Source organism: Cebidichthys violaceus, unplaced genomic scaffold, assembly GCF_023349555.1.
Source record: "Cebidichthys violaceus isolate CVI_PGR_0920_01 unplaced genomic scaffold, fCebVio1.0.p SCAF_26, whole genome shotgun sequence".
Lineage (NCBI taxonomy): Eukaryota > Metazoa > Chordata > Actinopteri > Perciformes > Stichaeidae > Cebidichthys > Cebidichthys violaceus.
This window is the reverse complement of record NW_027176439.1, coordinates 186230-198606: the sequence shown is the minus strand read 5'-3', so window position 1 is coordinate 198606 and position 12377 is coordinate 186230. Positions and strand designations below refer to the sequence as shown.

Here is a 12377-nt window from a genome sequence, read left to right as displayed (position 1 = left end):
TCTCTTTGTCTGTGATTTATTTATTCATGAGAAGACAAGTCACGGATACAACACAGACATATCAAGAGGTCACAGCATCATCGCAAACATCGGATTCACATTATGTCGTCAAATTTACAGGAAAGCATTCTCTGTTTTGTGTTTTTAACTTCAATTTTACTTCACAGTTCAGATTTGTGTTTTCTTACAATGAAATGAAAACATGAAAGCATTTAAAATGGTTTTATTTCAGAGACTGACTATCCCCAATATCACATAATAAACTTAAAGTAGCACCATTAAAATGTATTACTATCAAGTGTCAGTACTTCAGGCATATGATGAAGCACAAGACAGTATTGTTGTGTAATTATCAGCATTTTTCCAAAAGGGTAGCACCAGAAAGGTCAAGAAAAAAGTATAAAATTTGAATTACAAAGGTAGTTATTAAAGCTGGACAGTGGCTTGTTCCTCCTACAGTTAATTCACAGCTGTATCAATTTAAATGAAGCCATGTTTATGTGAAAATGTGTGATCAGAAGTCAGTTGTGGAAGCAGTGGATGACGTGGTGGTCGGGCCAGAGTTCTCCCTTTTACTGTAATTAAAACAAGAAAAGACAAATAATTATTTAAAGACTGGAGTAAATAACAGTAATTCAGAAAGTAATAAAGAAGACAGTAGCTTAGTGTTTGGTGATCAGAGATGACATGATAACTGAGCGGGAAAATATTCAGTATTATATGAATTCTAGTAAAGTTTTTATTACCATTATGTCAATAACTGATGACCAACACAAGAGGAAGCACTTCCTTTGATACATCTCTTCCTTTAAACACAATGAAACACCAGTAAATACACATTGTCAGAAAAACAGGAATTCTTTTAAAGGACAGAAAACGAAACAAAAACTTTTCCTTGTCCAAAAAAATAGTTGAGAGATAAAAGATCAGAGTTCCTCCAAATCACAAAACTTGTGTCCATTTTTCTTTTGATATTTTAATACTCAACACGTTAATAACGGTTATATTTGAGGAGTTGTGGTGGCTCTTGGCTGCAAAAACATATCGCTTCTATTCGTCAAAGTTTAAAAAAGGTGCTGACAAAAACTAAATGAATCTGTTGAAAATGTTTAAAAAGTGTGGAAACTAAAGGCAGAAACACATAAAACGCATCTCCATGACCACCACCATACACTTTTTGTTTAAGGTTGCAACTAACAATTATCTTTCTTATCAATCATTTAGTGTATAAAATGTCAGAAACTTGGGAAAAATGTTAATTTAAAAGAGCAAATTGTGACTTTTTCACAGATTTTCAGTTCACAATTATATAAAACCCTCAAATGTAAGATGCTATCTGTGTTAATCTAATCAAGATATTGTGAAATAAAAATGTTTTGGTTCTACACGATTGTATAAAATCATGTTGATGTACAAGAACACAATCACAGATTGAAATAAAGACTAAATGAAGTCATTACTTTTGCAATTTGCTGAGCAGGATGTTGACCCACTCCTCCTCCGGTTTCACACAAACTTTTGAGCCGTTCCTCCTGGTGACTCTGTGGAAAAAAATAAGGGTTACATTTTATTATTATTATTAAACAGCAGAGAAATGCTCACATTGTGTCACCAGTACTTTCTCTTTTGTTCTGAGCGCAGAAGTACTTTTATCTCAAAATGCGTGCTAATCCAAGCTGCATCATGGCTCTGATTGTCAAAGCAGAATAGAGATATAACTTCTTACTGCACTACAACAGCTGTTACTTTGCAGATATAAAAATATAAAAGATTAAAAAAAATATGATGCATTTGACAGGTAAAATACAACACAGTATGTAAAATTGCTGAACCTCAAAGCGACAAAATTGGGTAAAAATTGGAACATCACACTTTTACTTGTAATGAAGTGTTTTTACATTGTGTTATTGGGACTTAAAAAAAGAGGATCTGAGTTCTTCTTTTATTACGGTACTGTAAGTAAAATTTGAATGCTAGACTAATAATATTTTTTACATATTGCTACTTTAACTTCAGTAAAGCATCCTTTTTTCAACTCTCCTCACATCAAATATAAGTCACAACTATTGTACATCATAAACAATGAATGAGTAACTAAACATTCCTGCAGTTTCTAAATCCATCTTGAATCTTGAATACTTACATGATTTCAGTCCGACGACAGTGTCCTGAAATAGCAATCATCTCAAGTTTACTGATGGCCCTGAAGGGGACCGGAATAGGGCTGGTCCGAATGCAGCGACACCCCTGTGTCGGAAGAGCTGTGAAAAAATTAAATAAATTAAAATAAAGTTTCAATATTATACTTCAGCCTTAAAATGTCAACAAATGTCACCCCTGAGGAATCTGTGTAAAACAGAATGAACTTGGACAGAAAAAAACGTCACTCAAGGTCCAGTCAGTAGCTTTTTCTGAAGGTTTCTACAACGTCTCACTGTCTTCCTCAGAGGACAGAATTTGCTAAGTAGTCACAGAAATATGACACTACATGAATTGCTCATGCAGTGTCATACTTAACGTATGACACTGCATGAGCAAATTCCATTGGCTGAGAAAGACGGAAAGATGCTGTTGAAAGCCCCAGAAAAATAGCAAGTATGTGGACCTTGAATTAAGATTTATATTTTTGGACAATTTCCAACGTCAAGAATGAACTTTAACAACATAATATAACTATTTACTTACAACTGTGACACTAAAAGTGTATTAAAGTTGTGTACTTTATAAATAAAGTGCAGTTTGGTGTGTTTAGCGACAGAATAATGGAAAATATAAAATCAGGTCAAATAGAACAAGATCAAAGACTTAAACTTAAAAAAATAGAAATAAGTTTGAACACAATTAATAGAAACAATATGATTATGAATTATTGCAGACATATAACATTGTATATTTTGCAGCTTTTGTTGGATATCAAAATTTATATTTAAAGAAAATCTGTTGTTAGGCACTTTATGTTGTCCAGCTTAAGATAAGTAAAATATGATTATATGCAGATGACACCATTTTGTTAACTTTAGTTTATCTAGTGTGAAAGCAACATAAACATGAATAAGATCAACAGAAATTGCCTAAAATTAGTAAGAACATAATTCTATGCAGATGACACATCATTATTTATTTAACTTTAAGTTTTAAGAAAACTCATGAACTGTTTTTGAATGCAAAAGAAAGAATAGTTACCGTGCAGAGAGGCGATGCAGCAGCAGAGAGTCAGTGCAGCCAGCAGCAGCAGTGGTTTGGTCGTCATCTTGGTGGTTGTTTTGATCTCTCAGCAACAATGAGGATGTGAGAGTGATGAGAGAGTGATGTGAGAGTGAATGAAGTCTGGCTTTATAAAGTGGAAAATACGGAAGTGAGCCCATCTTGACACATGTAAATATTGTGGCATCCTGACTTTTTTATGGGTTTTTTTCTGCTGAGTGAGCTTTGTGTTTCTTTCTGAGGGTCTATTTTTACTGATCTATCAACCAGGCTTCACTACCCATCACTGTAAAATAAAATAATGTACGGTACTTCAATTACTTTTTTTTGTACTCATTATTTATTCTGCGCAATTTTGGATACTAATACCCCATTGACACCATGGTGGAATGATGAATTTATGCCAGCAGACGTGACTGAATGACTGAATAATTATTTAGAATTGACCTATGGTAATATGAGAGGCAGTGGTAATAACTATGTGTCAATAATTACATTTCTTTAGCATTTTAAAGCCTATAAACTTTGACATGACATAAATGCAGCAACAGCTACAAAGCGTACCAATTCAAGCAACTCTTACAAAAAATATTAAACCTTAACCTTAAAATACTTAACCACCAAAATGTATATATCAATAACTCACCCCGTGTTCTATGGAATTATTGAAGACAACTTTGTTCCTTCTTTCATGCCTCCACAGTGAATGAAAAATCTGAAAAACAGAGAAAAAGTCTAATTTATCCAACTGTATGCTTACTACTCTCCAAACACATGCATCTTTACTATAACCGTACTATTTAACACACTTCGTGATAATGTTTATGTTTACGTTAATGCATGTGTTTGGGAAGTACACAGGGTGAGTTATTGCAAATGGTCAATTTGTGGTTGAATTATTCTTTCAAGGTTGAAGCTAACTGGCTAACACTCCAGAACGGTTAATTGTTTAAAGAAACCAACATTGACTGCTAGTCGGAGATGATGGGATGCTAACAACGGTCTCCAGTGTCACAGTCACATGTCAGGAAAACGTAAAAGCTGTCAGTTTGCTGGTTAAGTCTCACTGGGAATAATCAGCAAACCATTTAGCTTGTTGTGGTTGAGGGCTGACAAGCCAGAAATTATTGGATGAGATGATGTAAAAAGTTTAGGTAAAAGGCCAAAGGCCCAAAAGAGACAAGCATTTGGATTATTTGCCATCCCAGTCTGACGCTGTATGGGACGTCAAGACCTTTAAAAACCTACAGTGTGCTCACTATTCCAATATTAAAATGGAAAAGACAGTAAAGATGAACCAACATCGATATCGGTCCGTTACCGACTCTAATAGCTGGATTGGTTAATCAGGGACAATGGGAATTTTAATTCTGTCTAGAAGCAGCATCAGCACATAATAGGAGAGCAACTTTTGTTGGCAAGTCCAAAATAGATTGATATAAATTTGGTCAAATACAGACTTTGTATAGTTGCACCAGTTTGGGATTAACCTGGTCCAGAATCAGGAACAGAGACACACTGGAGTGTACCAAGAACCAAACTCTAGCAGAACTGTACTTCTGTTTTCACCTCAGAGCTCCTTTACTGATAACCACATCCTTTTCTGGTAAGTAATTAATTGAGGGGAATATTATCCACCCCCTCCCCAAAATTAGACTGTAGTTCCTGTTTATGAAAATGAGATGCATATTCTAAAATTATATTTAGATAAGTTCAGTCATGTACAGTAAATACTAAACTCTATGGGGGATCAAGCTGGGGACTCCCGGACAATCATGAGGTGGTTCTAGTCTAGAGGGTCAAAAGAAGGCGCTCAAAGTTTGAGACTGAATTCTACGTGCATTTTTTTGTTAAATACTTATATTTCTACTTAATCAAGTTAATCAGGCTCCAAAATAAACTAAGCAGAAAAAGTAATGGAATTTGTGTTTGGTAGATTATCTCTTTGTTGTAACAATGCTTCTTGGCAATAAATCTTATACCGTTGGAAAGCCTGTTTATTTCCCTTTTAAATGAACATGCATTTGTGGGATGAGCAGCAGAGCTGAGTATGTGGGTTGTGCCCATGAAAAATTTGCCAAATCTTCTCTGCCAAAGCCAAACAGCTTATTCTGCCACTGACTCTTGTTTGGTGAATTGGATGATTGAAGTCTGAAGAAACAAGACATATTGGCAATTTAACAACTTATTCATTCAACAAACAGGAACCTCAGTAGCATGTGGAAGAACCATACACAGCCACAACAGCCTGGCACCTCCTCCTCATGCTGCTCACCAGCCTGCTCACACACTGCAGTGATGTGACATCCCATTCTTCAAAAAGCATTTGTTGCAAGTCAGCCAACGTGGTTGTGTTGGTCACAAACAGCACGCCCAAGCTGATCCCACAAGTGTTCAATGGGGTTGAGGTCAGGACTGCTGGCAGGCCATTCCATCCTCTCCACTCCCAAATTCTGGAGGTAGTGATAAGCCCCACTCAGTGGGGGCGAGCGTTGTCATCTTGGAGGATAGAGTTCGGTCCCAGGCTGTGGAGATATGGGATTGCCACTGGTTGCAGAATCTCATCTCAATATCTCTCTGCATTGAGAGTGCCTCCAATGATGACAAGCATTGTTTTTCCAGTGAGGGAGATGCCGCTACACACCATCACACTGCCCCCACCAAAAGATGTTACTCTATCGGTGCAGCAATCAGCATAGTGTTCTTTGTATCTTCTCCACACTATGACTCTACAATCCAACTGCCGTAGGCAGAATCTGGACTCATCACTGAACATAACGTTACTCCACATGTTCAGGTTCCAGTGCACGTGTTGCCGACACCAGCGCAAACGGGCCTAACGGTGAAGGGCAGTCATGGCAGGCCTCCTGGCAGCCCTATGAGACCGGAGATTGGCTGCGTGCAGTCTGTTCCGGATAGTCTGGGCAGAGAGCCGTCGGCCATATCGTCCTGCAAACCTTGACTGCAAATCTGTAGAAGACAGCCTACGGTTCCTAAGTGCTGACAGGGTGAGGAAATGGTCTTCTTAGAGTGTCGTCTTCTTGGGACGCCCACTTTGCGGTCTGTCTCTGACATCCCCCGTTATATGGAACTTGGCCTTCACTTTGGAGATGGTACTAGGGCTCACTCCAAATAATATAACATATTCCTGATCAGGTGTGTGACTGATGTGGCAGAAAAAACGTTTTTTTATTTTAAGTTTTGGTTTTATAAATTATCTGAATATTGACTGAAACACAATCATCACAAGAGTAGATCACAATATAAATCCCTCTATTAATCTTTTTCTAGGTGACCAGATGGAGCTGACAGTAGCTGAACAGAAAAGAAAAAGAAAGTAAGAAGGAAAGAGGGGAAGATTTTATTTTTTTTTCACAGTCAATCACACATATGCATTTGCACAGAAATGATACTTTACACCGACTCGGTACTAAACAGGAAACTGTTGAGATCAGAGCATAAAGTGTGAAATCTGATAAAGCTTTTATGCAGTTAATCCTGGAATTGATGCTGCTTAAATGAGCAACACTGACACTTCTTATTAGTGTGAAAACCATTTCCTTTTGGAGGAAAATTTACTCTAACAGAGCAGCTTAGTGGAAGTGAATGTGGAAGATGGATCGTCTAGACCTGATTTCAGAATAAAAGCCTGCCAGAGAAATAAAGTTATCTGAGGTCAGGCTTCAAAAGCTAGCTTTTGACTGATTTATATCGATCTAATAGTTAGATTTCAGGTAGGGAAATTAATACAATTTTCGTTATTGTGTCATGCATATAACTATGCACAGCTCACGTGGCCTTACAGAACACCATACATCCATACAAGCCTGGCCCAGATTGTACGATATGCCTTTTCAAACAACAGAGAAATCACTGACAGAAACATTTAGTATGTCGTACTGGAAAAGAATCTGAAATTAAAGAACCATTGTGCCTTCTTTTCCAGGCTTTTGAGACAAAGCTGGTAAACTAAAGAAGTGGAAATCAAACAGCCGTTTCCAAAGGGAATATTTCAAGGTTTTGTCAAGTCATTTCATGGATCAGTTTTAACTCTCTTAAATCATCATTATTTGTACAGTACAAGAGAAAATAGAAATAGTTTTCCATTTAAAGTCACATAGAAATATAAATTCATTACTGGCACAAAGTCGTCTAGTTCTTGACTATCTTAAATTAAAATTATCATGAATTCTCTGTAAATTAAGACTATTTTCAAAATAAAAACATGAAAGAGCGACCTTGTAAAACAGAAAATGTTTGCTTCTTTTAGAAGAATTAAACAGTTACAAGGACATTTGACTGGGAAAATTCTTTGTTTATTTCTGTTTCATTAATCTTGAAATAAATCAAGACTGTCTTCAGACTACAGATCAGCATAAAATATCTTGTATCTTTTAAAACCTCATGACTTATTTCCCTTTGACCTTAAGACAAATCCAAAGAAACACAGACTTTGCTTCGTTTCTCCTCATTTTTCAAGATAAGACGAAACTTAAAGGACTTCTGTGGAGACTTTTGTGTTGCTGCAGAAGCAAAACTAATGCTGCTTCCTCTTGAGTGGCAGCATGTCCTTCACCACATAAACTGACTCTGCAGTCTATTATTGGCATGTTGATTGTACTACTCCAGCCTCTGAAGGAGAAACACATCTTGTCTGCCAACAAAAGAAACCCCTGAATTTCAATTTCCCGAATTTTTGACAACACAATAAAAAGGTCAGCCCTCCCCCAGAGAAACCTGACTGCTTAGCTCAGCAAGAATTCATCAGTGTTTGGATTGTGTCTAAAAATCTGCTGCAATTTACAGACAGGCTGTTAAGTTCTGCTACAATATTACGGATCTTGTAAACTGGGGGTTAAAATATATGAATGTATTTTTTAATATACTACTTTATGCCGATGACATAGAACAGTACACTTCAGGCAGAAATTAGCTGAAAGAAGTCCAGTTACTTTTATTCTTCGCTCAACATCGTTGTCATATGTGAACTGATATGTGAATATCAATTGTAACACAGTACATTACAGAGGTATTCGATAATTTTTTGGGAGTTCATAACACCAGTTTTGGGCGATTAGTGGGAATATGAGAAGAGAAGCGTCCAACGTCGAACATACAAGTGAGATGATTAGACTTTCTAAAGCTTTGCAGGGTTTTGTGCATCGGATTTTTCACCTTTTGGTGCACACTTTCTTGCTACACAAACATGGAAAGAGGCGGAGAAAATGGAGAACTTTGATGTGCTTCTACAGGCAGAAGTGAGGAAGTACAGGCATCTGTACGATTTCTCAATGAAAAATCAAAGAGACGGCCAGATGGCTAAAAAATCCCGGCTCGCCAATCTTTAATTGACGGCTCGAATGACAGCAAATACATATGCATAATTCCTAAAGGACGGTATACTGCGCTATAAACATGCAACCATTTCATGTATATTTAATTTTAAATAAATTCCTAAATGTTGCAACTAAATTGAAGGGGTTAAAACTGTCAAAAATCAGGCAATACTCACTTGTGATAAACTGAAGGATGAAGTGTTCCTGTATGTGTTGATGGTGCATGTTTGTGATAAACTGAAGGATGAAGTGTTCTTGTATGTGATGATGTTGAATGTTTGTGATAAACTGAATGATGAAGTGTTCCTTTATGTGTTGATGTTGAATGTTTGTGATAAAGTATTCCTTTAGGTGTTGATAGTGAATGTTTGTGATAAACTGAAGGATGAAGTGTTCTTGTATGTGATGATGTTGAATGTTTGTGATAAACTGAATGATGAAGTGTTCCTTTATGTGTTGATGTTGAATGTTTGTGATGAAGTATTCCTTTAGGTGTTGATGATGAATGTTTGTGATAAACTGAAGAATGAAGTGTTCCTTTATGTGTTGATGATGCATGTTTGTGATAGACTGAAGGATGAAGTGTTTCTTTATGTGTTGGTGGTGAATGTTTGTGATAAACTGAAGAATGAAGTGTTCCTTTATGTGTTGATGGTGAATGTTTGTGATAAACTAAAGGATGAAGTGTTCCTTTATGTGTTGATAGTGAATGTTTGTGATAAACTGAAGGATGAAGTGTTCCTTTATGAGTTGATAGTGAATGTTTGTGATAAACTGAAGGATGAAGTGTTCTTGTATCTGATGATGTTGAATGTTTGTGATAAACTGAATGATGAAGTGTTTCTTTTAAGTGATGATGTTGAATGTTTGTGATAAACTGAAGGATGAAGTGTTTCTTTATGAGTTGATAGTGAATGTTTGTGATAAACTGAAGGATGAAGTGTTCTTGTATCTGATGATGTTGAATGTTTGTGATAAACTGAAGGTTGAAGTGTTCTTTTAAGTGATGATGTTGAATGTTTGTGATAAACTGAAGGATAAAGTGTTCTTTTAAGTGATGATGTTGAATGTTTGTGATAAACTGAATAATGAAGTGTTCCTTTATGTATTGATGATACATGTTTTTGATAAACTGAAGGATGAAGTGTTCCTTTATGTGTTGATGATGCATGTGTGTGATAAACTGAAGGATGAAGTGTTCTTGTATCTGATGATGTTGAATGTTTGTGATAAACTGAATGATGAAGTGTTCCTTTATGTGTTGATGATGCATGTTTGTGATAAACTGAAGGATGAAGTGTTCCTTTATGTGTTGATGTTGAATGTGTGTGATAAACTGAAGGATGAAGTGTTCCTTTATGTGTTGATGTTGAATGTGTGTGATAAACTGAAGGATGTAGTGTTCCTTCACGTTTTGATGTTGAATGTTTGTGATAAACTGAAGGATGAAGTGTTCATTTATGTGTTGATGTTGAATGTTGGTGATAAAGAGTGTTTGTAGTACTTTTATTGAAATATCTGAATACTTCCATCACTGGTTTCCAGTATGGCTCCCATGGAAATAATAGTGAGAACTACTGGTGAAGAACTCCTGTTGTAACTGCAGATGATGAGGAAACTGTTTGTCATGTCTGCCCCACATGTTAATCCATTAACTACTTCTTTAATTTTTATTTTGAATGCACTCTAAGTGTTTCTGTATATCAATGCTGACGGAGGGTTTCACACCACAAACAATGTTACATTTTTTCCACTTGGAAACTAATAAATCTCACTCTAACTGTCAGTGACAGCAGCCTACTGGTGTTAACCAGTAACCGGTGTTTCTTGAGTCATGACATACAGGAACACTCCTACACTTTAACGCTACATAGAGCAGAGCTGTAATAATATCTTTCATTTTGCCTTAAGGTGCCAACCACAAGTCTGCCGAGCAACAGAAAATGATAAACAGTGCGAAACATAGATTTTCTTTATTTTATTTTTTTTGCTGACTGCTATACCAGGCAGTGACCATCTGTGTGCAAAACATGTTGTGATAATGTAGATTGTGTACAGTGATGGAAGTAGCAATAAGACAGAATGAAAATACTCCATTACATGTAAAAGTCCTGCATTCAAAAATATACATAAGTTAAAGTACAGAGGTAGTAGCACAAAAATGTACTAGAGAATGCAGAGTGGCTCAGTGGATCATTACGTATAATAAGTATTGTGCAAAGTACACTATTTAAGTAGAATTATAAAACAGGTAGATGAAATCAAGCATTCTGATTGGTTGAGAGTGAGTCACGGGGTCTACTTTATTGAGCCATAAAGTACTGTACAACCTGTTTACATTTACCAGAGCGTTCCACATCAGTGCGCACTAAAAATAACGGGTAGATTTTGCGCAACCGTTAGTTGTCATTTCAAGCTTGACAGTTACCAAACATGTTTCGTGTCATGTCAGTGAGAGGACATAAATCCGAAAAGCTCCCTTCAAAGCTACTGGGCACCAAATCTCAATGAAAGACAGCGTTGGAGTAATATCCTTGCTGGAGAAGGCACTTCCAACACCGAGCACCGGCAAAGAGCAAGAGTGGTCGGAAGCGATATCATCAGAGACGAAGGGGAATGAATGAATGAGATGGTGCGAGATCTAGCTAGGCTAACGAACGTGATGTTCCCAATGCTGTTTGTATGTTGCATAGTAACAGACACACATACAGGACTATTTTCTCTAAGCTACTGAAATGCGATACACAACGTTTGGTGGCTACAACTATTTTGTGCTGAAAGGGAGCTTACTATTTACTTACTATTAATAATGTCGCAGGCAACCGTATTATAAAAGCAATAAGGTACTTGAGGGTTTGCCGGCCCTCCGCTACGCGTCGGGCCTAACAACACCCTTGAACTGTACATTATTGACGATACAGTACTGCCTCTCGTACCTTATTGCTTAAGTATAAAGTAGCTGCAGTGAATATGGTGCAAAAAAAAATTCACACACCCGAATAAAAAATGTGAAGTAGTAGTTATTGACTTGTGTTTGTGCTTTAAAAATACACAAGAATTTTTTTTTTATTTGGCATGAATTCACGTACTGATTTCAAGAGGTGCAAATGTTGTCCATAACTTATTGATACAGACGTGTTGTGTTTGTGTGAGAGGTTTTTTGCAAATTTACGACTCCTAAAGCAGCATGTACTGATACACGTGCGTAATTTCCACTGCTACTACTACTACCACCACTACTACTACCACTACTTTTACCAATACTGCTACTGCTACTACTGCTCCTACTATACCATCACCACTACAACTACTACTTCTTCTACTACCACCACCACTACTACCACTAATACTACTGCTACTTCTACTACTGCTACTACTGCTACTTCTACTACTACTAAAACTACTACTGCCGCTACTACCACTACGTACTGCTGCTACTACTACTACTGGTACTACTAATACTTGGATTAGTTGGAGTAGAAGTATAAAGTAGCAGAAAATGGAAATATTTAAGTAAGGTACAAGTAGCCTACTTCAAAATTGTACATTACAGTAACGTTACTTTAGTAAATGTTCTTAGCTAGCTAGCTAGTTAACTACATTCCACCACTGCTAGTAACTCCAGCTGATAAATGAAGTGAAGTAAAAAGTACAATATTTATCTCTGAAACGTAGTGAAGTAGTAATATTACGTAGCAGTACACCAAACATTAAGTACTAAATGTACTTGGATACTTCCTGCCCCAGAGTATAACGTTAGCTCTATTAAGATAATGTACCTAAGGAAGCTAGTGTCTTGAAATAAAAACACAGAATAACTGATATAGCTGGCTTCGC

General features: G+C 36.6%; 1 protein-coding gene across 2 annotated transcripts; it reads right to left on the bottom strand.

Annotated features, from left to right (window-relative positions):
* Positions 1-15: 15 nt before the first annotated feature.
* On the bottom strand, positions 16-3325 carry LOC137880035 (interleukin-8). 2 transcript variants are annotated; one of them, XM_068721102.1, is made up of 5 exons: positions 3184-3325; positions 2144-2261; positions 1461-1541; positions 747-806; positions 16-575 (listed from the first exon to the last, which is right to left on the bottom strand). In XM_068721102.1, the coding sequence occupies exons 1-4, from the start codon at positions 3248-3250 to the stop codon at positions 749-751; spliced, it is 324 nt and encodes a 107-aa protein (XP_068577203.1). In that variant the 5' UTR covers positions 3251-3325; the 3' UTR covers positions 16-575; positions 747-748. The 2 variants fall into 2 exon arrangements, with proteins under 2 accessions (XP_068577203.1, XP_068577202.1); XM_068721101.1 differs by lacking the exon at positions 747-806 and having other exon boundaries at positions 18-575.
* Between the last annotated feature and the right edge of the window lie 9052 nt (positions 3326-12377).

Bases quoted from the DNA above. Each gene is read 5' to 3' on its own strand.
- LOC137880035 (XM_068721101.1), bottom strand. From the start codon at position 3,250: ATGACGACCAAACCACTGCTGCTGCTGGCTGCACTGACTCTCTGCTGC. The intron at 2,262-3,183 runs GTAACTATTCTT...ATTTTTTCACAG, and splicing joins CTGCATCGCCTCTCTGCACG to CTCTTCCGACACAGGGGTGT. The intron at 1,542-2,143 runs GTAAGTATTCAA...TTTTTTCCACAG, and splicing joins TGTCGTCGGACTGAAATCAT to AGTCACCAGGAGGAACGGCT.